Genomic DNA, 25,813 nt, shown 5'->3' on the forward strand with positions numbered 1-25,813 from the left:
CTCCGCAGCCTTAATGTGGCATTTTAACTTCGCTTTTATAGTCACGTAAGTAATGCACACAATTAAAACAGCGCGCTCTGGATTTTTAACAGTTGAACGCGCCTTTCACGGCCTGGAGACGCTCGGGCAGGAGCCCACCGGTACCGACAGTCCTGAGGCGACGCGCAAGAGGAGCGCGGCGGGGACTTTGCCCCTCGGCGGCGCGGCGGGTGCGCACAGAGACATGTCTGCTCCCGGCAGAACAAGGCAGGGCAGGGCAGGGTAAGGGGCGACGGTGGGAAGGAGGGACGTAGGGAGGGAGGGAGGGAAGGAAGGAAGCAGGGCGGCAGGAAGGGGGAGGCAGCGCGGAGCGCATCAGGTGACCGCGTCCCGTGACGGCCCCGGGCCGCACAGCGGCTGCGCCGAGGGGGCGGTCTCGCTGCCCGAGCTAAGATGGCGGCCTCCAGCGCCAGGCTCTGAGGCAGCGGGAGCGGTGTAGCGGCTGCCGCCCGCCCGGCCGGCCGGAGGGTGAGGGGTGAGAGCTCCGCTCAGTGCCCCTTCGCCCTTATCGCCGGGAAGGCGCATTGCTGGTGGGGGCAGGTCCGGGCAGCGCGGGCTCCCCGGCCAGGTAAATCCCAGCGGCGGGGGAGGTGAGGGGGCGGCGGTAGCCCCCGCCTGCTTCCACGGTCCCGGGCGCTGCTCTGGGCCGGGTGGGCGGGCGGGGGGCGCGCCCGGCCCGCGGGGATGTGCGGGCAGCGGGGTCGGGTCTGGGGCAGCGGCAGCGCTGGCTCTGCCGCCCGGGGGCTGATGCTGCCGCCGGCACCGCCCCGCTCCTGCCCCAGCCGTGAGGGGCCTGGGGCTGTGAGCTGGCGTCCCTCGTCCCCAGCGTGGTACCTGTCACCAGCAGCTTGCAGCCCTTCGCTTTCTGTATCTGAGCAGAGGAGAGGGCTGGGGTTATTCTCCAGCCTCAGCCCGCCCGCTGCTTCGCTCGGCATGCCCCTCACCTGATGCGGCTTCTGTAACCTCCGGGCGGAATTCGTCCTCTTTCTCAAAGGAGGACTGACGTGTCCATTAATAAAAGACACGTTATTTTCCTCCTCGTGCCATGAGTTCAAAATACGCCGTCAGGAGATGCTTTGGGAAATAATTTATGAAGGGTGGGACACGTGGTGGAGATACACTTTCACAGAGATGAGATTTTATTTCTCTTTTGAGTGCTAACAGTATGCCTGAAGAGCATGAACAGAATTAGATGCATCTTCCAGAAAATTTACTCTTAATGCTCTTATTTTTCCAAGAGCACTTGAATTTCTTCCATGCATGCTTTTAGCTTGCTTTTTGTTTTCTGAAAGTCTAAACAAGTAGTTATATTGGATGGTTTTCTGTCTGCAGTGAGCTGCCAGCAGTCTTTGGGATAGATTTTCCTGTCAAGTGGTGTGAAGCTTGTGCCTATATTGCTGTGCCTCTACTGAGGGCTGCGTTCTGGGCCATGTTAAGTGTCTTAGCATTTCAGTTTAGGAGAGAGAGGTCTTTTTTCTCTTTCTGGCTTGGTGCTCTCAAGCTAAGGGAGTGTTTGAGCATTCTGCTTGGGGGGGAAACATAGGCCTAGAAGTTTATTCAGAGACTTCCTGTGAATGCATTTAATCTCTGCTGTGTGGCTGCTTTTGAAGTTAATGTAATCTGAAATGTGTTTTCTCTTTTTCTCCTGTGGTCTTTCACAAGTAAGATCTGTGATGGTTGGAGTAAATGAAATTGAGTAGATAATTGTTTTGTTTCAGGTTACTTAGCGCTGTTTAGAGTTTACTGCATTTCAGAAAATATTGCTTGTTTTAGAATTTAAGTCCTCTGAAGCTGAAGTGTTTTTTCTTCTTCTTCTTCTTCTTCTTCTTCTTGTTAGATTTGTCTGCATAGGCTATTTATATGTAGGGAGATATGTTGGAAAGGAGGAGGCTGTTGCAGGGACTACTAGTGACTTGAGTTTCATTTTAGGATTGAGTTAGGAAGATGCTCTACTGATGGATAAAATCAAAACAACAGAACTAGTATTACAGATGTGAAAATTACGCTTGGCTCTAGCCTGCTTTAATTCATAGATATGCAGCTTGATCTAATTCCTGCCTACTACAGGCAGCCAAGTGCCAGACCACTTAACTAGAAGTTACTGGCGCCTTTCTATTATTGCTGACAGTTTTTTTTTCACTTGCAGCAAATATCTGAGTGTTTGGATTCAGAGTTGCATTTCTGTCTCTGTGTTCCAGGAACTTTAACCTTATATTTTAGCCTTGTTGGAACACATTCTTAAAAAGATTTATTTTGTATGTATTGCTTGCTCCTCTGGGTGTCATGTGACATTTTTCATAGTTTCCAAACACATATTTGTCCTGAGGTACTGAATCACTTTGTATTTCCAAATTGCAAGTGATATGCTGAGGCTTAGTCTTTAAAGCCAGATCTGTTTTTCATACTGTGCAGGTGACTTTGCTTTTGATTTGTTTGAAGCTCAGAAAATGAAACTTACTTGCTTAATAATTCTTCTGCAGGCATTCAACCATATCTTGAAGTGTTAACCTTCAACTGCTTAGCTTCCTGATTTGCTTCCAAAAAACTATTTTTGTGGCAAAAAAAATTAACAACTCTCTTGCCTCACTAATAAAACAGAATATTATTCTGAAGAAATATGACAGGATTGCTGAACTGTGACTAAAAGGAACACCTTCTGTTTTTTCTTCCCTTAGTGAGTATATAGTTTTGTTCTGATACTCCCCTGTCTAGCTGGTGAATCAGATTGGTTCACTGGTAAAGCAGAATGCTAATTTAAATTTAAAAGTCCAGAATCTTCCACACTTTTTCTTATTCTCAACACTGGTCCTCAGTGAGGGAATGGGTCACTTAGAGGATAGAGTCCAATGATGTCGCCATCATTTATGGTAGTAGTAAGGCTGAAATTCTCAGTCTGCTTCTGTTTCTGGGCCACTGTATGTGAGCTTGCTGCTATCACTGAGGCATGTTGCTTCTTTTAAGGATCTGGTGGATTTTATCTCCTTCTCCCCTTACAAAAAGGCCTGGGAGTTCCTATACTACAGATGAAATTTGTTTCCACAGCTAATTAGGTTGCAGTACTTCAGGAGAAGAGTACTGTTCAAGGAAGAGGAAAAACTAATGCTTGTTGGAAAGAATTTGTCTGAAGGCAAAACTCTGCCAGTCAGTGACCACAAGCAATGAGAGAGGAGACTGAAACCAACAGCTGAAACATTTCAGTGCAGGAAAGCTCACTTATTTAAATAATGGCTTTAAAGCTACAGAGGTGTAGATGACTGGAAATCAGACTCCAGAACTTTAAGCTAGCAGACAGGTATGTAGAACCACAGAATTACAGAACCTTAGGGGTGCTTTTTAGTGCTTTGCTCTCATTTCTTTCCAGTTGGTCCCTGTTTTTCTGCTTATAGTATGTCTTCTCTCTTTCAGAAAACTCACATGTGAGCTTGCTGTGAGTATCTGTCCCTGTGTAGTAAAGACATTCCAGGAACTCAAAATCAGCCATGCTGAAATAAAACCTTTAAAACAAAATCACAGTTTCGTATGTGCATTTCTCTTCTTCTTTTGCCCAAGAAATCTCAGTTTCTTATCAGTGTTTCTTTTACTTCTCCCTGCAGTGGAACAGAATAATAATCCTGTGTGGGGCTCTGAATCCTACCTTATTAAACCTTTATCTAAGAAATACATCGAGGTTTTGTAATAATAGAAAGATAATATAATCAGGAAAAAACCCAATCTGAATTCTGCACTAAACTTTGAACCCATGTCCAAACTTCTGACTTTATTTAATAAATTGAAGGAAACATATGTGTAATTACAGCTGTGCCTATTGCTTTGATGTCTTCAGGGTCACAGTTCTTCTTCTGACTCTACAAGTGCTGGTTTGAGACTGACTTGTCTCTGTTTCCTGAAATAGATTGTTTTCCCAGATGGTAGCTTTTGTCTAAAGAATGTGAAATCCTGGAAAAGTGGAAAGTACAAGTTGAATATAGCTTGTGTAATATACCTACTTGTATAAAAGGTCTCTTTTGACACAAACTATTCTATGGTTCTGTGTTGCTTAAACTGAAGCAGGGGGAGTCCTGGAAGTAGTTCAGGCCCTTTAGTTTAAGGGGTTGCTATTTCTGGTACATGAGGCACGCAAAAATGTGGTTTTGGCTCTTCCCCTAAAGCTGTTTCACTGCTATTTACAGTACTACAGGAACCAAATAGGAAAGTATTGTTGAACTTCAGTCCTGTGAAAAAGATGATTTAAATATCCAAGGGATATTCTTGAGAGTGCTTTAGTTAGGCTCCCAAAAGAAGTTGCAAGTTGTAGACAGTACTTTGCCTGCAGAATCCTTGGACTGACTGCAGTCTGCATTCAGCATGCTGACTCTCAACCAAACAAATCATGTTTACAAACTGCTACTTTCAAAGTAATTTTTGTCTCTGCTCCAGTGGAAATAGAACAACTGGGTGTTCTTCTAGTATCAAAACTTTGAAAACCATCAATATGGGATATGCAATAGCTGTGCTGTGAAGTATTCAAAATAACCTTTGAAGTTGTTGACTTCTCTACTCCTAGATATCCCAGAACCACTAAGATGATTGCTCAAGTTAGTGCCTTGTTGCCCTGGATGCTCTTATGAGTGAGATAACAAATTTCACTCAATTTTTTGTATCAAGTCAGTCAACTTTGTAAAGGTCTATTGAATGTGGGAAAAGGAGGTAAAGGTAACAAGAATGTTGTCTTCTTTTAGGAAATTAATATGTAACTAAACAGGCCTCTATAGCTTACACTGGCAATATGGCTAAACTTGATTAATGGTAAAGCCTGGTGTGTTCTGCCAAGTCAATGGCACCTATTGTCTTAGGTGCTAAAATTACAGTGTATCACACAGTAGATAATACAAGAGGGATGCCATACTTGCTCTGCTGGAATGAGTGAAGGAAGTTAGCTTCCTGGTTTCTTCTAAAATATCTTTGTCTGTGGTATGAGCTATTTTGTTTTCATCTTGTTCTTGCTTTGGAATCCAAGACAACTGGAAAATAATTGCTGGGCTTTACCACAGCAGCTCAGAGCACTAGGCTATTGTTAGCCTTTTCTCTCTGTTAAACTGATGGAAAATGTGTACAAGAATTAATTGTTACTAGATTTGGGCATATATTGCCCCTGTGCTAGTCTCCTCAGTGGGAAGGACGGTTGCAATCACTGTCCAGAGGCACAGTGAGTAAAGTATCAAAGCTAAATTATTTTAGTGGTTGTCATCTCAGCAAAAAAGCAGTCTGGTGATTTTGTCACTTGCACTTCAAGTACAGTAAATACTTCATGCATCAGTATACTGCTTCTAGTTAGATGCTGGTGTTAAAATTGCTGAAAGCTGCTGGTAGCTCAGAAATTAATGTTTCTTAGTTCTGTATTATTAGAACTAGATATTTGCAGCCTTGAGAACATCTTGCTTTAAATACTCCAGAGCAAGTTGTGCTCAAGTCTGGGAGACCTAATAGAGCTTGATAGAGGAGTCTGGTATTGGTGAAACTGGAATTACAGATAAATAGGTCTTTTAATCCTGTACTTAGTGAGGCTAGTCTTGTTATAAGCCTCTTATTTTATTTTTACTAATACTTCAGTCTATGTCAAGAAAATGCTTTGAGAGGTATGAAGATTGAGTATATCACATGTTGTTCTGAAAGGTAACTTTAAAACAAAATTACTAGATATAAAATGTGCTTCTGTACAGCAAGATCTGTGTATTTTGGATTGAGCATACTGTTCTGATTCTTATCCATGGTAATAATAATAATACTAGTTGTTTAACTAAGCAAAATGGAGAACTTCAGGAGTAATCATAAAATGCTTTTTGTTGGAAAGGACCTTAAAGATCATCTAGCTCCAACCTTGCTGCAATGGGCAGGAACACTTTTCACTTGACCAAGTTGCTCAAAGCCCTGTCCAGCCTGGCTTTGAGCACTTCCAGGGCTGGTGTAATGGGTGTTGAGAACTTCTCTAGGTAACCTGTTCCAAGTGCTGCACCATGCTCACAATAAAGAATTTAATCCTGACATCTAACCTAACCCTCCCCTCTTTCATTTTAAAGCTGTCACTCTGTCCTGTCACTGCATGCACAAAGACCCTCTCTGGCTTTCTTGTCGGTCCCATTATGTACTGGAAGGCTGCCCTAAGTTCTCCCTGGAGCTGCCTTTTCCCCAGGCTGCACAGCCCCAGGTCTCAGCCTGTCTCCATAGGTGATGTGCTCCAGCTCCCTCCCTGGCCATCTTTGTGGCTCTCCTCTAGACTCACTCCAAAAGGTGTGGACCAAGTCCTTCTTATGTTGGGAGCCCCAGAGCTGGATGCAGTATTGCAGGTGGGGTCTCACAAGAGCAGAGCAGAAGAATCACTTCCCTTGGCCTGCTGGGCAGTTTTTGTTTGATGCAGCCCAGAATGTGGTTCTGGGCTGTGAGCACACATTGCTGGATTGTGTCAAATTTCTCATCAACCAACACCCCCAAATCCTCCTCAGAACTGCTTTCAAGCCATTCTCCACCAAGCTTCTATTTGTGCTTGGGATGGCCCAGCCTAAGTGCAGGGTCATGCATGTGGCCTTGTTGAACTTTGTGAGGTTGGCGTGGACCCACTTCTTGCACCTGTCAGAGTCCCTTTAGATGTAATCCCTGCCCTCCTGCTTGTTGATTGCACCACACTGCTTGGTGTCATCAACAAACTTGCAGAGAGTCCACTGTCCATATCGCTGACAAAGGTGTTAACATGGTGCTGGCCTCAGTCTTCACCCCTGAGGAATGCCACTTGTCACTATCTGCACTTTAACATTGAGCCACTAACTGCAACTTCTTGAGTGCAGCTCTCCAGACAATTCCCTATCCACTTAGTGGTCCATCTGTCAAATATGTGTTACCTCAGTTTAGGGGCAAGGATGTCAGGCAGAGGACAGTGTCAAATGCACAGGTCCAGGTAGGTGATGTCAGCAGTCGGTAGCAATAATACTGTTGAATGTCCTGCCCCTCAAAAAACTTTGTTTCCAAAAACTGGCTTTAGAGAATTTAACTTGCCACACATGATTGGAGTATTAACACAGAAGATTTGACTCAAAAGACTTGAGTCATTGAAACGCATAAGTACTGCTCTTCTCTCTTCCCAGAGGCAGTACTTGAAGTTTCTTTCAGTAGGTAGTGATGATTGTGCTGGTTCTTCACCTGAGGGAAGGAATTCTAGAGTTCATTTTGAGCAAGTTATCCATTCTTCATGCTTGTGACTCCATAACTGCTACAGCCTTTGCTCAGAAAGAAAACTACCTGAGGTTGTAGAGGGTAGAAATTGGCGATATGTTATAGGTCATCCATCTCAAAATAAGAAGTCTTCCTTTGCAAAGTCAAGTAGAGCTAGTTGAATGTAAAAAGATAAGAGGCTGTTTTCTAACTTGCAGTGGGGTACTGACGGGGATTGGGTTGCTTGAGAGTTGCTTCAGGCAAGCTGTGCTCTTGCAGACAGAGCAAGTGCATTAGTGCGTGATGTTTTGGGGATACCACCATGTTATTGGTGTGAACCTGAAAGTAATAAAGGGGAAGCCTGATTTAATAAATTTAAAAATAGAGCTAATGCTGTAGCACTAAATAAAGAGTGATAACTTTACCCTTGTACTTAATCACAGAATGTCTGTTTAAGTTCCTTGTGTATGCCATAACAGCATAGTGAAGTAAAAGGGAGATTAATTTCCTAACAACTCAACATGCATTTGTTTCAGGCATTGAAAATAGTAATGTTTAGAAGAATTACTTAGAACTTTCCTTAGAATTTAGCAGGTCCTAAGGCAATGATCTACTCAAGCAGCTGTGGGCAAGTTTCACTAAATTCCTCTGTGTGTGTGTGTGTTTAGGGAATAGATATTCCTGTGTCAAATAAGCATGTCAGGATGTTAGTGGTGAGATTGCTTAAACTTTTACAGCATAGGAATGATACTTAGTCAGCTCCTTAATCACAGTGCTTAGCTAGTAAGTAAGTTTCTCAACCTCAAGTTCTGTTTCAGGCTGGAAAACAAACTCTATGTATCCAAGTATCTCCTTACTGCTTATTTCAGAATTGCAGTGCAGTAGAACTTTGGTTTAGCTGGAGTTGCAGGTAGAGGCTACTCAAATAATTTTGTATCATACTATTTTTGGGATTAAAGCATTTTTGGAGATGGCATAAAATATACTTGAATTTAAATGTGCAAAGGTGCAGTGAAAGTAGAGTAATTGTAATATGGCAAATAGGGAATAGCTTACTGGAACTTGGTACTGTTAAGTAGTAGCTAGTGTAACAAATGCAGTGAAGAAACTAATAATTCTTGTGCAACTTGGTCCATGTATTGTTTGATAAACATAAGTTTTAAAACAAAGTATTTTTGTCTTGAAGCATATTGATGATTAGTGAACTTTGGTTTTAAATAAGAATCCCAAGTGCTAACAGGATGTCTCCTTTGTTTTCAGGTCTTGGCACAGAATGAATATAATTAGAGAAAACAGAGATCTTGCTTGTTTCTACACAACAAAACATTCATGGAGGGGAAAGTAAGTAGTTTGAAGTTCGTTAATTTTGGTTTTTTGTTTTTGAAGTTTTGTGTGACGTTTTTCCTCTGTTGTTTGATTTCATTACATAGTTTTAACTTCATCCAACTGATGAATGAAAATTGAAGTAAAGGCTCCTGCTGCTCAGTGTCTGAACTAAATGCATCTTCACTAGAATTAGTTTGGATTTTAAACCTTGTGGTTTAGCCTTCCTCTGCTTATGCTCTACACTGCCTCCACTGCAGTGAAGCTCTGAAATGGACTACCTGACCTTATCAGCTTCTGCGTCTCTTGAACTTACTATATAAACCAGTAAATTTCAAGTGGAGATGTTTCTTCTCAGACAAGTTTATGGAGGAGTACTGTTTTACGTACTTTAATAGATGAGGATCACTAGTCCATACATGCACTTAAGAAGTTGTATAACAGATTATCTGTTAAACTGCTAACCTAGATAATTTGAAGAATTCTGCTAATAGAAATAAACCTAATGCTAATGGAGGTCTTAGATCTAAAAATGAATTTTTGGTGATGCTTCTGTCTGCAAAGGCTTGGGAATGTCTAATAAAATTATCCACTAAGTTATCATAACCGGTATCTGTTATGCTGTGTCTGAAATCAGCTGTTATAGGACTTTATTTGGTATGCTTACCCACTGATCCTTTTCATGTGCATAGTATTTTTGTAGAATGGGGTTTTTCCTTGCTATCTAAGCATCAACATAGCAAATAGAGTGGGTTATCTGCATCTTGGGATCATGAGAACTGGTTGGTTCTAATGGTTTCATGAAGAGGTATTGTCCAAATCTGTTGTTTGACCAGTAAATCGAAACTGGTTGGTTGATTTTTTTGTCTGTGTGACACATTCATCCTAACAAAAGCTGAAAGTACTGAGAAGGAAAGGAGAATGGGCTTGCAAGGCAAGGAGCAGCAGTCACCCATCTTTCACAGATGTACTTTGAAGAGCCATGAGGTTGCTTCAATAAGAGCTCCCTGCTTTTTTGTCAGCAAAAATTAAAGCTCTGGGTAGTTCAGAGTCCAGACTAGACTGAGCATCACTCAGCAGTCTGAGTGCAAAATCTTTTCTCTACCAAGTCAGAGTTTTAATTGACTTGAAAGAAATTGTTTAATGTTTAGTTTTATCTCTGTAGAATTGTATCTGGTACTTGTGTAAATTGAGCCTTACCTGAGTTATGATCCATACATTTGGAATCGTGTGGGCATGGATGAATAAACTACTTCCTGTAGTAACAATAAGATACTACATTGCAGTAGAATATTAGAACATATTAGTTTGTTCCTCCTAATCTTTCTGTTCCCCAACAGAAAATGTCTGGTCTCTTCCTCAGAATTTTCTGTGGCATATGTGCAAGTTTGGTGTGCATGTGATTTGAGCCAGTTGGTGAAAATCAAATACATAAACTTCAGATTTCTTCTTTTGCCCAACTCCTCTCATTAAAGAGCCTGAGGCGAGCTCTTGAAGTTATGATCTTGAACCTTGATGGTAACATTCTGGTACACTTACAGAAGTCTTCTAAAACTAGTCTAAAGTCTAGAACTGATTTAGTTTAAAAATTCAGTGGTGTGTTAATTGTTCTGTTGTGAGGGGGAAAGAACTATTTAGTAAGTAGTTGCCTCTTCTTTGTGGCAGCAGAAGCTTATTTGGCTCTTCATAATTTTCTATTTGAATTCTTTAGTCCACTCAGTCCATAGTTATACATTCTTAGTATAATCTATGTATAACATTAAAAGACCTAGAACTTAGTGTAGTGCTAAATGAGCCTGAATCATTTTGACTGCTGGCTATTTTGACTACTCAGAGAATTTATCACTTTGAATATGGGCTCTGTGTGTCGGTAGAGTATTTTACAGTAGTGCAAATTATGATGCTCCAGTGTTAATCTGTAGATCTGTAAAATTAATGAAGATTGTTTTGTATGGTGGTATGAAATTTATCTGCCAGTTCATTCCAATTAAAAAGATCTCTCCAGTGCTTTGAAATAACTAGTGAACAGGTAATAGCCTTTTTATGGGGAAGAGGACATTTGCTTCAACTATTCTCAAAACAGTCTGGGATTAGACAGCACTGCAAAGTAGTTTGAGAGATAATTAATAGTACACTCTTAAAGTCCTGGAGGTACAAATACTCTTCTTACATATTTATAGGGGAGGTACTGAACAAGAGTAGGCTATGTGTAAGAGCTGACTTCTGAATGTCCTCTGTTCATGAAACAAGACTTGGGTCTTTTGAATTTACCTACGGAGAGGAAACAAGGGAAATGGCAACTCAACAAGACTGCTGTTCTGTCTTGTGTTCCTTGTCCCATCAGATTTTAAGAATGCTGGATAATAAATGTTTCCTGAATCGTGAAATGTAGGCTTGAGCATAAGGGGAGAAAAGAAAGAGGCTATGATATTAGAAGCTGCTCTTCAGTTATATGTAATGGTTGCAAATCCTTACTCTTCCACAAAGCACTGTGCAGCTCATAGTAGGCTAAGTAAGTAAACAAAACCTTGAGCAGGTAATAAAGAGCTTTTTTATATGTGACATGCTGTTCCAAAGAACTTGAATGAACCTTATCTATAAGTCATATAAAGGCAGAATACCTACCTAAATTGTACAACAAGAAGAGAGGGAACAGTTGTTTGCTTTTTATGAACTAAGAACTGGCGCATTCTTTGACAGGCTGACTATAGTGGAATTATTAGCAGCTAGTGTAGCTTCAAACATTCTGCTTCATTACTTCATGACTTCCTTGACCTGCATCTTAAATAAGGATACTTCAACTATGTGAAAAAACAAATAGGTTTTGCAAATATGTTAAACATCCTTAAGGTGGCAGATCACTTCAATACAGATGTTCTTAAGCTTTGAAGAAAGTAAGCACTTGTTTTAATTTCTAAGTAAACTCTGGGCCAGTGAAGGCATCAACTTAGGCTGGTTTATTTGAATAATAATGGGGGATGGAAGGGTATTAAGTTTGTGAGATTGCCTAGCTGTCATATAGATACTCTTGACCTTTCTGTCACAAGGGATATGTGAGAGCTGATCGGAATATATTCGAAGCCCTTGCAAAATTTGACTTTGACTAAATGATGGCTTGTGCTGCAGACCTATCAGGTGAGAGAGGAGAAAGGACTGCAGCACAAGAATGCAGAGAAGGATGGAAGAAGTGACCTGCTGGTTCTTGATGCAGTCTAACATGGCACAGATTCAGGTTAATTAAGCATCTGGCTGATAATCTTTTCCAAGCAAACGCACAGTTTACCCAGAACTGAAACTTAAATTCACACACTGAATCAGTTTTAATATGGACAACTAGCCAAAGTATTTTTATTTGGTTCAAGTTCAAGAAAGGCATCCATGTTCAGATGCTGTTGCTTTAGTCAGAGAATACTTGCTAGTATTGGCTCTGGTTCAGGTTTGGCATTACTGTTTGGGCCGGATGGCTTCCAGATGGAAGCACCCTAGAACATGGTTTGTGCAAGTAATAAGGTATTATTAGTGATCTACTGTTTCAAACTCTGCTTAGTTATGTTTCAAAACTTCCAGATTCAGGAATATGTGAAGAGTCCTTATTTGTTCGGGGTATATTTTGTAGATGACCTAAGATGTAAAGCTATGGTAATACTTTGATTTTGCACTTGATGCATCTAAATTCTGTAGCTTCAGCTCACTGCTGCTTGTATCTGATACATCTGAAACACAACAACTACCTTGCTTTTCTTTAAGCCCTGTGACAGTTAATATATCTGTGATATCAATGTACGGTGACTGTAGCTGTGGTGATCTGAGTCTTTCTAGAGTTTGGTAGCTTTGGTTTCCTTCAAGATGAAGAAAATTAGGCTTGACCATAGTAGTACTTTGACTTGGCACAATATTGTGAACAGTTGTGTAAATTGAATTTCAGGTTAAAACTGTTGGCTGAGACAGCTTCAGACAGATGCTTTAGACTATGGCAGGAATGGTTTTGTTTTTTTTTTTTCCTTGCCTGTGTAGCCTCTTAGAATTTATTCTGGTCTAGTAGTACCTTTCAGTGCAAGTTTCAAAACCATTCTTTGATCCTGACTTAACCACTAACTTAGGAAAAGGTATGCGTAAGTAAATCTATTTAGTAGTATTTAACTTGTATGTCCCCTTTATGGATATATAGAACAGAAGAGCTTAACATATGATCAGGGTAAACTGCAAACTAACAACAAAGAAAATTCCATATCCATTTCCAAACAAAAACCTGTATATATCTTCTTAAGATCATTTTTGCAGTTCAGCACAGGTTTTCCTGTGACTTCTGGAAAAATTTAACACTCTTGTGTATTCTAGATATAAGCGGGTCTTTTCAGTTGGAACCCATGCCATCACCACATACAACCCCAACACGCTGGAAGTTACAAATCAGGTAACTGTCATTTTTGAAGTTGATTTTTGACTTATGTTCATTATCCAGAGTGAATAGTTAAGGCTTAAGAAAGTCATTCAGGCTTAAGAAACCATCTAGTCCTACAAGATCTCAGAAAAGGCAGAAGGTGTGGCAGCTGGGTACAAAAGCCCCTGTAACAGAAGGTCTGTGTTGCCTTCACTAACTCTACAAATACCCATTAGGGTTTTGTCCTTTTAAGCAATTTGTCTTTACTGGCCAGCAAGTAGTAGATTGCCTTTGGCTGTTCTGTTCTGAAGGAACTGGGAGAAGTGTGATCACTGCTAAACTGTGTCCCCGAAGGGAGTCAGAACATTTAGTTGCTTTGCACAGTATCAAATAGGGAGCTCAAGCTCATGCTGTCACATAGCATGCTAGCTGTCATCTTGTTACAGGGTTATTATAGGTTCTAAGGGGTTCTGAAGGGGGAGAGATGTAGCTTTAAAATTACTAACAGTATAATCTAATTACTTTCAATTGTCTAGTGGCCTTATGGAGATATCTGTAGTATTTCTCCTGTTGGAAAAGGACAAGGAACAGAATTTAACCTCACTTTTCGCAAAGGGAGTGGAAAAAAATCCGAGACACTTAAGTTTTCCACAGAGCACAGAACAGAACTCCTTACAGAGGCATTGGTAAGATTTTTATTTTTATTTTCTTCAAGCAAGCAGTAAGTACTTGGTTACCAATGCTATCTGTAGTAGCTTATTATGCTTTCTTTCCCTGCATAAAAAGTAGGAAAACAAGTTTTTTGAGCTGTTATGTTAATGATTTTGATCTAGTGTCAGTTGGAGCAAGTATGCATGATTTGTAAAGAGTGAGTAAAGCTACAAATATTGAATATATTAAACTGCAGTGGAATGGTGAGCCTTCTGAGGAGGCTTAATAGGAGTCCCATAAAACAGAGTCAGCTAAAATGTAAACTTTCTGGATAGATAGGTTGTCATATTTGCATTTGTTCACTGTTAACTTTTTTTAAAAACAGAGATTCAGGACAGACTTCTCAGAAGGAAAAATCACAGGACGGGTGAGTGTCTGGCTTATCTGCATCATGTGTGGTTTAAGGAAATGATCTAAAGACTTCTACTTTGTTCATGTATTTTATGCTTGTGCTCTATGTGCTACCTGAAATAGCTTTTGTGACTTTGGATCTGAAGTCTTTGAGAAGAAAAAATGGACTTTGTTCAAAAGCAGTGGGAACCTCTTTACCAGTAGAATATTTGAGCTCTCTTTGAGTGGCCTGAGCCTTATACCTGTACATGGACTGTGAATGTTGCTGTTGAAATACAGGGCTGTGCTGTGTGGAGTTCTTATCTGGAGAGGAGAAAAACATTGATTCATTAGTCAATGTTTGCTTTACTTTCTAATTAAATATTTTCTGCGTCACATCCTGAACATTTGATGCTCCCTAGAAGGATTTCAACAGGTCAAATTACAGACAAGATTAGCATTTACTGAATTAAGGTAATACAATAATAAGCAATGCAGTTTACAGAGCTGGACTTTGTCTTTTTGCAATAGAAGATAGCACTTCATATGCTTAAAGTTACTTTAAGTAATTTGAAGTATTGCATAAAATAAATCTTGAGTCATGAGAATAGTAACAGTGCTGGAATATGGGGCTCCCCTTTGTCTTATCATGGCTTAAAACAGATCTCTTATTTTTGCTGGGTTAAATAAGTTAGTATTTTGTAATGGAATGTGATTGCAGGAGATGAAAAATTTTCACTACAGTGTCAAACTTAACTTGATTTAATTAGCTGAATAACAGCATTTGGTGTAAATGCTATTTTCTCATCTGACCACAATGTTCAGAAGTCTGTGAGTAGAAGATCTTCTGCAACAAGAGAACTTACTTCCTTTGGGAGTGGCTCTTTTGGGACTCTGTTCTTGCTTCAACGTGCATTGTTCAAGCTGTGACCTCCTTGCTAGTTGACAGCTACAGCTAGTTTCCTTTGCTTCATAGTATTCTTAATATGGATAAGAGCATTAAGGAAGATTATATGTTTTTTTTTGAACTTGCTGGCTAAGTAGAGAATTACTGCTGTGTAGTAAAGGAGTGTGCATAGATGTCTAAAAGTAGCTCTCTCTTCAGAGGTATAACTGCTATAAGCATCACTGGAGTGATACAAGGAAACCTGTGATTCTGGAAGTGACTCCTGGAGGTATTGACCAAATTGATCCTGCAACAAATAAGGTCCTGTGCTCCTATGACTACAGAAATATTGAAGGCTTTGTTGATATTACTGGCTATCAGGGAGGCTTCTGCATACTATATGGAGGATTTAGTAGATTGGTGAGTATTAAATCAAAATATCTTGGTGTGGTCCTTAGGAATTTTAGCTGCATATGTAATAATGCAGTTTCAACATAGTTGGAGCATATAAGTGTATGCATCTTTGGGACTCAGCTGTGGAACCTCAAGGCTTATAGGCTGATCCCAAAAAAAAAGAAAAAAATTAGTTAAAACATTTGAGAGTTTTGTATGGGTTTGGTTACTTTTTGTTTTGTTTGTTTTTTTGGGGGGGTGGTGTATGTATTGCATGTTTAAGAGCTAGAAAGGATAAAATACCTGGTTTTTTCAGGTAGTAAATATGAATGTAATGTGGATGTGGAATTTCCTGTAATTTCTCAGATTTACAGAAGTGACAGGTAGTGTGTTACTAATCTATGTAACTTTTGGAGGGATTCAATTCAGAAATAGATTGATTGGTGATGCTATTGCCTCTTGAGACCTGTGATCTGATTACATGGCAGCTTTGCTTGGGAAGTATTGCAGTGTAATACAGGTTCTAAAATCATGATGGGGTTTCTGTGTACTGTACTTCAAGCAGCTGAAAATGATCTTTACATTAGTAACCATAAATTAATTCCTAGGCTTAACGAACTCAGTCTCTATTAACAAAAACTGACTTGGTGAGGGTTTCCATGTCTTTTGTACTGCAGCATGCTTTTCTGTGGCATAAAACTAGTAATATGTACTTGGTGCTCTAGAGCTGCCCTAACCTTGAAGATCACCAGTGGCAGCCCCAATTGCTTTCTCAGGGTCCTCACTCCAGCCAGGCTGTCAGGGTCTGTTGCCAAGGGTGCACAGGCAGGTCATGGAGACATAACTTTAATGACAGACTAATGTGTAGTAGCTATCCTTTAGGAATAGCTGCTGTGGAACCTTTTTTTTTTTAAGGCAAATGTAAAGTTCATAGTGGATCTCTTGTGTGATAAATTCCTGTCTATTATGTGCATTTAGCAAAGGCTGATCCAGCTGCTGTGACCATTCCCTACTGTTAGATATATAGAGGAGGATTATTTATAGAGTCGTGATTTTCTTTGGCTATGCTGTATTTTTCACCTGTTAATGTTTTCTTCTTGATGGAATTTGCAGCACCTGTTTGCATCTGAGCAGAGGGAGGAAATTATCAAGAGTGCAATAGAGCATGCTGGCAACTTCATAGGCATATCTCTACGGATAAGGAAAGAATCCCTAGAATTTGAGCAATACTTGAACCTTCGCTTTGGAAAGTACAGCAACGATGAATCTATAACGTCTTTAGCAGAGTTTGTTGTTCAAAAAATAACACCTAGGCACTTGGTAAGGCTGTCAGACTGAACATACTTTCCTATTCCTATTAAGTACTAAGTATTCTCCTTCCTAGCATGCCTGTCTCTTGTTTTACAAGGAACCTGTGAAAAGAGTACTAGCTCTTACAGAAGCTTGCTTAGTTGAGAGGGATCCAGCTACCTACAACATTGCAACTTTGAAACCTTTGGGCGAGGTAAGGGGCATTCTTTCTCAGTACCGCTTCAAATAAAGGCTCTTAAAGGGAGGAATTGACAGTATATGTAAGCCTTAATTTGTAGAGCAGCTAAATAACACTGCTTCATGAATGTGATCCTCGTCCCTTATTTTTAGGTATTTTCAATAGTGTGTGACTGTGAAAACCCCCAGCTTTTCACCATTGAATTCATCAAAGGACAAATTCGGAAATACTCTTCAACAGAAAGGTAACTGGAGATTCTGTGCATTATAGATTCAGAAAGTCAATACTATAGTGCTTGTAGTTCCTCATCTTCTATAAACTTTGACCCTTGGAGGGGTTAACTTGAGAACTTGCTGTTATAGCAGTTTGCCACTTACAAATCAAGATTTGTTACAGGAACTAAATCTCTCCCATTTGCCTTCATCCCAACTTCGAGCAAATTTCTACAGAAGTTTTCTGATGACCGTGAAAGGGTGTTGGACAGTTAGATACAGCCTGTTTCTCCTAAGCTATATAGTTCTGTGTATGCTGTACTTGGTTAAGTTGTGTATCTGAAACATGGGAAGAAAGCACAGTCTAAGTAATAGGGAAATGTGAAGGCTGTGAGCCCTTTGAGCTCTCTGCTTGAGACAGTCTTAGTTGATTCTATTTAAAATAACCAACAGAACAGTCCCTGAGTGCACTTGCAGTTATAATACAGTCTAATCCTGCTAAGTGAGGTTTTGCAGAAAGCACAGGGATGAATTGGCTGACAACATGTGTCACTCATTAACAGATAATCTAGAACTGATCCCATTAGTGAAAGGCTGAAGCTGACTATACTGAGTATAAGTCAGCTCTCTCCTTACAGTAAATAAAGGAACACTGTAAATTAGTGGTTTCTTCCGTTTAAATTAGTGGTTTCTTCTGGAGGTGTAGCTGTTGGCAGTAGTGTTAGTAAGCGATTCCAAGTATTGCTGCCTTTCACAATGTGATTTTTTTTTCCCCTCTGTTGTTCTTATAACTTGGTTCTTTGACACCACTTCTCTGATACAAATTGTATTTGTGTGTCGTTGTCCCAACCCAGAGATTCTCTCCTGGCTAGCTTGTTGGATGGAGTGAGAGCCTCTGGTAATAGAGATGTCTGTGTGAAAATGACCTCCACGCACAAAGGCCAGCGTTGGGGGTTACTCAGTATGCCTGTAGATGAAGAAGTAGAGAGTCTTCATCTGAAGTTTTTGGCTGCTCCTCCAAGTAAGCTAATGCCTCTTACATGGGTTTATTGTGCTCTTTAAAGCATCCAGATACTGAGTCAGGTACTGTATACTTAACTTTTGGTATGTCTTTTTTCAGATGGTAACTTTGCAGATGCTGTGTTCAGGTTCAATGCTAACGTTTCCTATAGTGGAGTCCTACATGCAGTTACACAAGATGTAAGAATAGAGCTTTTACCTATCCTTTTTAGATGTTGCTAATGCATAAAGAAATTAATGATTGTTATTTTTTAACCAGGGTCTGTTCTCAGAAAACAAGGAGAAGCTCATTAATAATGCCATAACAGCATTGCTCTCCCAAGAGGGAGATACTGCAGCATCTAATGCAGAGCTTGAAAGCCAATTCCAAGCAGTAAGACGACTAGTGGCTTCAAAAGCAGGCTTCCTTGCCTTTACTCAGCTTCCAAAGTAAGTGCAAAGTCTCTTCAGGCTTGGAAATAGTAGATGAAAATAGCTCTTGAGCTTTTGTTAGTAACTTATGTCTAAAAGTGAGAAATGGGATTAGGACTCTCTTCTGAAAAGGACTGTGAGACTCTGTATACTATTTTTTTGAGTAGTGTGAGGCTGTCATCAGGCTTTCATGCAAATTGAGACTCCCAGGTAATCATTTGCAAGTAAAGTTCATTCTTCCTGTGCTAAATACTCTGCCTTGAGGCAAATACAGTTTAATGATTTTCCTGGTGGAAACAATTTTAAGATGTACCTTCATCTGTCCTTGAAGTAGGCAGTATTTCATTCTCAAAGTATGCTGATGTCATTGCTATCTTCAGTTCAACACAAGATTAAACAATGTTAGGAGGTTATACTTCTGCAGTAAGTACAGACTGCTTGGAGTTTGTCTTAAATAACATAAAGCAGCAGAAAAACTGTCTGTTGTTCTGGAAACGAAAAGCTTCTGTTTCACTGTTAATAGTATCCTGTCACTGCACAGATACATCTTTATTCTAATGAATGTGCTTGGCATGTTGTTAACAGTGAATAGTAGGAATATTTTCCTACCAGGAATCTCAAAGTTATAAAAGTGTTAAGTTACTTGCTTGCTAAATGCCCCTTCTGTCTGCTGCCTAGATTTGATCCTAGTTTTACGACTTGAGTTTCTTCTCTGATCTTAGTGGTTTTGCTTCCCTTTCAAAAGATTTCGAGAACGATTAGGAGTGAAGGTTGTGAAAGCCCTCAAAAGGAACAATGATGGAGTAACTCATGCCTCTATTGACATGCTTTGTGCTCTTATGTGTGTAAGTATTACATTTCAGGTTCTTTCACTTTGGGATATGTGAACTTCAGGCTACTGAAAGATGTGGAAATAGGGACGGCCATTCAACTTGCAGTGTGTTCAGACATGGAATAACTTGTTATACAGTGATTTCTTGCTGAACTTGAAGGAGAATATGCTTTTTGCGGGTAGAGAGAGTGGCTTTTGGTTTACAACTGTTAAGAACTGAGGGTTGAAATGTGGCTGCATAGTGAATACTTCTTCTTTTATAGCCAATGCATGATGACTATGACTTGAGGCAGGAGCAGCTGAACAAAGCTTCCCTTCTTTCTTCAAAGAAGTTTCTAGAAAATCTACTAGAGAAATTCAATTCCCATGTGGTAAGTCAGATTTTGGAAACAGATTTAAACTTCTTTAAGTGCCTTTCCTAATTGCAATGAAAATGCTTTTGTCATACTTAATTGTACCTTTGAATGTATTTGCACCTGCAATTGAAAATACAGCTTTGTGTGGCACTGAAATTTGTTCTAATTAAGCTTGGATCTTGAGAGCTAAGGACATAGCTGTTAATACTGTGGAATTTGAATGTCCTCCAACAAATGTTAGCATGTTTAATATGAAAACTGGACATTTCTTTTGAGTAAAAGAATTGTGTAACTTGGATTTGTGGGATTAAATTAGATAAAAATAGTTTGAGTCTCTGATCTGCTTTTTACTTACTTACCAGAGTAGTGTCATGCGCAGAGTTATGGAGTATTCTGAACTGGTAGTTTTTGTTTACAGACTATTTTTAATGCTATAACAGGAAGGAAAAGGGAAGAGCACCTTCAGCATCATGAACATTCTTGGACCACTGTATCTGAATTGCATGCTCATTAGGACATTGCATATGTCTTCCTAATTTCAGGATCATGGGACAGGTGCCCTAGTAATTAGTTCACTTCTGGACTTCCTGACATTTGCCCTATGTGCTCCATATAGTGAGACTACTGAGGGGCAGCAGTTTGACATGTTGTTGGAAATGGTGGCATCTAATGGAAGAACACTATTTAAACTCTTTCAGGTAAGACTTACTTTTCACTATTATTAGATGCTTCAGGTAATCAGTGAGCATGAAATTTTTCTTGTTTTCCTGAAAGACAGATTTGTCTTCAGCTGGTTAATGTGCCTAAATCTTTTCTATCTTGGTGAATGTTTTAGTGGTCTATTATTTTGCCTGCTGATACCAGATTGAGGTGATTATTCTATGGTGAATTAAATGCCAAATCATTGTAGAATAGACTGCCTAAGAGCTGTTTCCAGAAACACAGTAAAATAGCATGTGGACTTTAAGATAGATTCAACAGATGCACAGATGTTCCCCTGATTGGAAAGTCTTCTGCCTTTTCTTTTTTCTTTCTCAATAAATTAGAATTAAGAGTTAGAAAACAGGAGTGACATCCACTTCAGTAATAAACATGTAAGGATTGCAGCATTTTTTAGCAAAAACGGCAATGCCTTCTTACTGTAAAAATAGTATTTTCTTCTGCTTTTTGCGTGGTATCAGCTTGTGTCAGCTGGTTACCTCTGCATTATTCCAGCTTCTCTGATAGGTACTGGTGTTCAGTACCAGGAATTCTGTCTGGGAGTTGCATGAGAGATACTTGTTCAAATATAGAGGATAGGAGCTCCTCAGGCTAGCTTTCACAAAATTGAATTGGAGGTATAACAGCCATGTACATTAGTTAAGGAAACTGAATGACAGATTATCTAATCTTCAGTTTTTGCACTTGGATAATTTTTTGTTAACATTCTGTTCTAGCACCCTTCCATGGCAATTGTGAAGGGAGCAGGTTTGGTGATGAAGGCAATAATAGAGGTGAGATTTTCATCAGTGTTGGCTGGGATAGCATGCAAAATATGTATTGTCTGTTTTGGAAGTGCAATTGCTTACAAAGAGAAGTTTGTTATATTAGCTTCTCAAAGAGGGGAGTGGGGAGGGGGAAGTTGAAAGGTGAGGAAATTACTGCTTAATTGTGAGTGGTTTAATATAGCAACTTGCTTTATCTTTACACTTGGAGGTTTGGAAAGCATGTGAGTTGGGACATTAGGTGGTGCCTTGCATGTCTTCATACTGCAGTCAAGATTTGGCTGTAAATGTTGTATGTTAGCTCAGCCACATACCTCACAGCCACCAGACTTCTCCTGCATGTTAGAGGGTATCTCAAGGAGGAGAGGCCGTATTTCTTGGGATGCATTGCCAATGGAATGGGACTGGGATTAGCAATCAGTAGCAGTCCCAGAGCAGACTAGTGATGTCAGCCTCTGTTCTTGCTTTGGCTTTAAGTTTCCATACCACATAACGTATGGGCCAAGTCCATACTTCTCAAGGGTTGCTCATGACTGTTGCAGAGTGACCATGGTAGCGGACTCTTGACACTTCCTGGGTTGAAATTCAGGGCTTAAGTTGGTGCCTCATTGTATCACAATGGCTCGTGCATCTGAAATCCATCTAGTACTTTCTTGGAATGGAAGTGAATGAACACTTGAAATAGAGGTATTCCAAATCTTCAAGTTTGCAGCAATATACCTGATAATGTTAGCTAAAAGTTACTATGTTGTTTATTAAAAGTCCTATCATTTAGATGAGTAAAAGTATTGCAAAAGCTTTTTCTTATTCCTTGCAACTAATGTATCTTGACTGAGTGACAGTAGCTGCCTAAACTGAACAGCAGCCATTAATCCTAAATGGTTACTGTCAGCAGAAGTCAAGCAACAAGCAATTATGTGTGGCTGCCATTCTTTGTTTAATCCTAATTTATAATTGCAGTGTGAAAATTCTACTACAACGTTTTGGTGTATGATGGGAGACGGGCATCTTGTCCTCTTCAGTTATTGTCCTCATAGATGTAACTACCAGTTATCTGGTCCATGGCTTTACAACAGCATTGAGCAGTTGCTGTTGAGAACTTTTACTTAAAACTTACCATACTCTAGCTTCTGGTTTTTGAATATTAGTTGGCATAACTGATGGTCAAGAAGGCCTTGGAACTGTAGACTGAGATAAAAGCAGCTTAACTAAGATTCTTTCTTTAGTAATCATCTTGCCCTGTTTCCAAAGGAAGGAGACAAAGAGATTGCTACCAAAATGCAAGATCTTGCCCTCAGTGAAGGTGCCTTACCTCGTCACTTGCACACTGCTATGTTTACAATAAGCACAGATCAGAGGATGCTTACAAATAGGTATGTCCATCTCACTTGATATATCATGTTTAAAAAATTCTCTAATGACCTAGCAAACACTGGGAGGTCAGAGAAGAAAAGTTGCAGTTCATCAGGAGAGTATTTTCTAGCAGCTAGTATGTTTTAGTAGAGCAAGCTTCAGACTGCAGCCACTTAATAAACCCTTGATTATTTTTTGTTGACGTGGGCTTGGGTTGGTTATTAGTTAATGGCTCAAGTTTTGATTTTTATTTCTTACAATTCAGGGAAAGAAAAGGCAAGTAGAATGTTTGGAACTTTTAAGAAGTTTCAACTTGTACAACTGTATAAAAATCGATGTGCACATCTCAGACATCTGGCATGCAGCTAGTCACCCATCCTATCTGAGAGAGAAGTTTCCTCACAGAAATTATTCCCTGAATCAACAGTTAGTAGAACTTGTGATCTCTGAGTGTGTGCTGTGGCGGATGAGTGGTGATTCAATTATTTCCACCCAAATACATGATTATAGAGGCTTTAGCTGTGAATTCCTGAAGTGCTTAGAGTTGCTAAGGAATGTAGGGACAAGTGGAACTTTTTGCCACTTTGTGTCATCCAGGAGAGAGCTGGTATGAAACTATCTGTCCTGTTAGTTCTATTTGGTGCCACTACTTACAATGTGTTTGTATCAATGCTTCAGTTCAGTGCAGTAGAATCCTAGTGACAAATGTTGGCAGAAAGCATCGGTTGACATAGAAGGCAGGCTCCCAGTAAGGCTTTTCTAGCCAATAACTGGATTAAGAACTTCAAGTAGAGCATGTAGCAGTTCTTGATGGCTTCTGGCCTCTTAACTTTAGCTGTAACATAATGCCGTAAGGCTGGCTAAATAAACTTACACCTGGTTATTAGATATTTCTGCTCTATTGCTCAAGTGTTCTTTGAGGTCTAGATCAAAAAAGCATGTGCTTCTACTGTTCCACTAACTTCACTGGAACTTATTAAAGGCAACACTTTAAAGCATGCTGAGCATATCCTTGAACGATGTAGTGCTGTGTGCTCTTGCTTACTCAAGAGCACAAATCTCTTGCTCATCTCCATTTCATCAGCATGGTAAGGGTCACAGTTTAGTGGTTTAAAAATCTGTTTAAAGTACTGACTTGCAGTTTATTAATTTCAATGGCTTTTTCAGGCAGTTAAGTAGACATTTGGTTGGCCTCTGGACAGCTGAGAACAAAACTGCTATGAATTTGTTGAAACGTATTTTGGTAAGTAAAAGTAGAATATGGAGTAGCAAAAAAATAAAATATGAAAGCTTGCAGTATCAAAGTTGGGATGGTCTATATAGTATAAACATATTCTCTTTTCCCTTCAAGGGGAAGGTCTTGCTTGGGAGATCAGCAGTCTGGCATCTGCTAATTAAAGAATATTGATGTCTAGTTCAAAGCATCTCATATTCTAAAAATTCTGTTACTTCCCTGACACTTCTTAAAATACTTTGGCGCAAAACTTAAAATAAGGTGTCTTGACTTTTCCTTGATTAAAAGGACAAAATTGTGGGAGACATTGTAAGCATGTCTCTAATGCTTTCTTGTGCCAATAAGAAATTGAGGTATTAAGAGTTCTGTCTATGCTTTCATGCCTTTCCTGTCCAACTTTGTTTGATTATAACTTGGTTAAATTTATATGTTGTTAGTTCATATGCCGATCATTCATATGTTCTTTCACCCTTACAGCCTCCTGAATGTTTCTTGCTTAACTTACTTCAGTGAAGTTGGTTCAATGAGTAGTGTTGTAAGAAATTACTTTATCTGGGAAATTACCAGCTTTTAATTTCAAAATAGCAGTTCCTTAATTTTTTGGCAGAGTAAACTTGGTCACTGATCTTGGTCACTATCTCATGGAAAGCTTAGTCAAAAAAGACTCTCTCATCTCTAATATCACATGTAACATTTAGTCCATATCAGAAGATATGGATGGATTCTAGTGTTATTCATCCTCTCAGTATTGCCCTGGGATCTACTCTTTTCTTCCAGCATTCTTTAGGTGCATTAAGTGCTGCTTTAGGAAATGGGATATAGCCAAGAGTTCTGCTGCACTGAAGCCAGTAATATGTCTCTGTTGAGCAATTGTGTTGAGGATGGTGGCATTTTGCTAATCACAGCAAAAACATGCTGTAGCTTTACATACTTACTTTAGAGTAGAATATGAATTCTGTTTTGAAGTCTGATTTAAAGAAATTTTTATTTCCTAATGTGATGGTTTCTGTTCATTAGCCACATGTGTGCTTACACTGATTTTAAATGTTTTTAGCCACCAGGTTTGCTGGCATACCTTGACAGTGCTGATCCTGTTCCTGAAAAAGATGCTGATAGAATGCATGTTAGAGATAACTTAAAAATTGCAACTGTAAGTAACTGTAGTTGTCTTACCTATTCCATTATATAGATGTACAGTCTTAGTGACTTTTCTAATGCAGACACTTGTCTGCTGCATTGACCTGCAGCAAACACAGCTGTAAAGTAACTGGTTTTATTCCGCAGGATCAGTATGGCAAGTTTAATAAGGTTCCAGAGTGGCAGAGACTGGCTGGAAAAGCTGCAAAGGAGGTTGAAAAATTTGCCAAAGAGAAGGTGGATCTAGTCTTGATGCACTGGAGAGATCGAATGGGCATAGCTCAGAAAGAGGTAAAAGTATTTGAAACTCTTTGTTAGAGTAACTTAGCTAAGTCACAGTTGAGTGTCGGAACACACACTCAAATAGTAAAGAGATGTTGTGGTGTAAGAGTTCTCCTTCCTTTTAGCAAACTCTCTACTTCTTACTATTCTTGGGTTTGAAATGGCTTCCAGGGAGAATGTAAAGCAGGCAAATTAATTCCTTCAGCATATGTGTTAAGCTTTAGCCAACCTTACCAAACTGCAGTGCAGCCTATATGCATTTCTTCTAAGGTAATTACACAGGATAAAACACCTTGAAATTTTGTAGCAAAACCAGTTTTTGAAGTATATTTAAAAGAAACAATATTCTTTGCATTCAAAATTATGTACTTGTCTATTACTATGTACCATTAATATTTTAGTTACGGACCTGCTTGAAGAATCATAGAATAGCCTGGGTTGGAAGGGACCTCAGTATCATCTAGTTCTACTCTCCATGCCATGGACCGGAATACCACCTTAGGATTTGCTTAAATATAGGTATCTCAGTGCTTAAAGAGCAACACAAGACTATACTTAAGGTCATGATTGAGACTGAAGTCATAAATAACTGTTTTGGTCTGATATTGTAAGAGGAGCACTTAAGCACTGCTTGAATTCTTATTATTGGTCTCCTTTTTCTTTTGGTTATGGTACCATGTTCTAAATGACATAAGATGTTTCCCTTAACTTTCTTTAGTATATTGACTAAGCTTGTTTTTATGCATTCTGGAAGTTGA

The 25,813-nt window shown here is 39.6% G+C and overlaps 1 protein-coding gene across 1 annotated transcript in view; it reads left to right on the top strand.

Moving 5' to 3' along the window:
• The first annotated feature begins 501 nt into the window (after positions 1-501).
• DNAJC13 (DnaJ heat shock protein family (Hsp40) member C13) overlaps positions 502-25,813 on the top strand; it is a 57,872-nt gene continuing 32,560 nt past the window's right edge. Inside the window, exons 1-20 of the mRNA XM_062509256.1 lie at positions 502-607; positions 8,482-8,562; positions 12,883-12,958; positions 13,462-13,611; positions 13,962-14,003; positions 15,072-15,272; positions 16,359-16,565; positions 16,654-16,749; positions 16,887-16,978; positions 17,801-17,967; positions 18,067-18,146; positions 18,226-18,395; positions 19,123-19,222; positions 19,473-19,580; positions 20,108-20,263; positions 21,002-21,058; positions 22,301-22,422; positions 23,570-23,645; positions 24,691-24,786; positions 24,921-25,064. Of these exons, the coding sequence (XP_062365240.1) occupies positions 8,495-8,562; positions 12,883-12,958; positions 13,462-13,611; positions 13,962-14,003; positions 15,072-15,272; positions 16,359-16,565; positions 16,654-16,749; positions 16,887-16,978; positions 17,801-17,967; positions 18,067-18,146; positions 18,226-18,395; positions 19,123-19,222; positions 19,473-19,580; positions 20,108-20,263; positions 21,002-21,058; positions 22,301-22,422; positions 23,570-23,645; positions 24,691-24,786; positions 24,921-25,064 (2,208 nt within the window). The 5' untranslated portion in view covers positions 502-607; positions 8,482-8,494. The remainder of the gene's footprint in view (positions 608-8,481; positions 8,563-12,882; positions 12,959-13,461; positions 13,612-13,961; positions 14,004-15,071; positions 15,273-16,358; positions 16,566-16,653; positions 16,750-16,886; positions 16,979-17,800; positions 17,968-18,066; positions 18,147-18,225; positions 18,396-19,122; positions 19,223-19,472; positions 19,581-20,107; positions 20,264-21,001; positions 21,059-22,300; positions 22,423-23,569; positions 23,646-24,690; positions 24,787-24,920; positions 25,065-25,813) is intronic.

This window comes from Cinclus cinclus, chromosome 1 (genome assembly GCF_963662255.1).
Source record: "Cinclus cinclus chromosome 1, bCinCin1.1, whole genome shotgun sequence".
NCBI classification, from domain to species: Eukaryota; Metazoa; Chordata; class Aves; order Passeriformes; family Cinclidae; genus Cinclus; species Cinclus cinclus.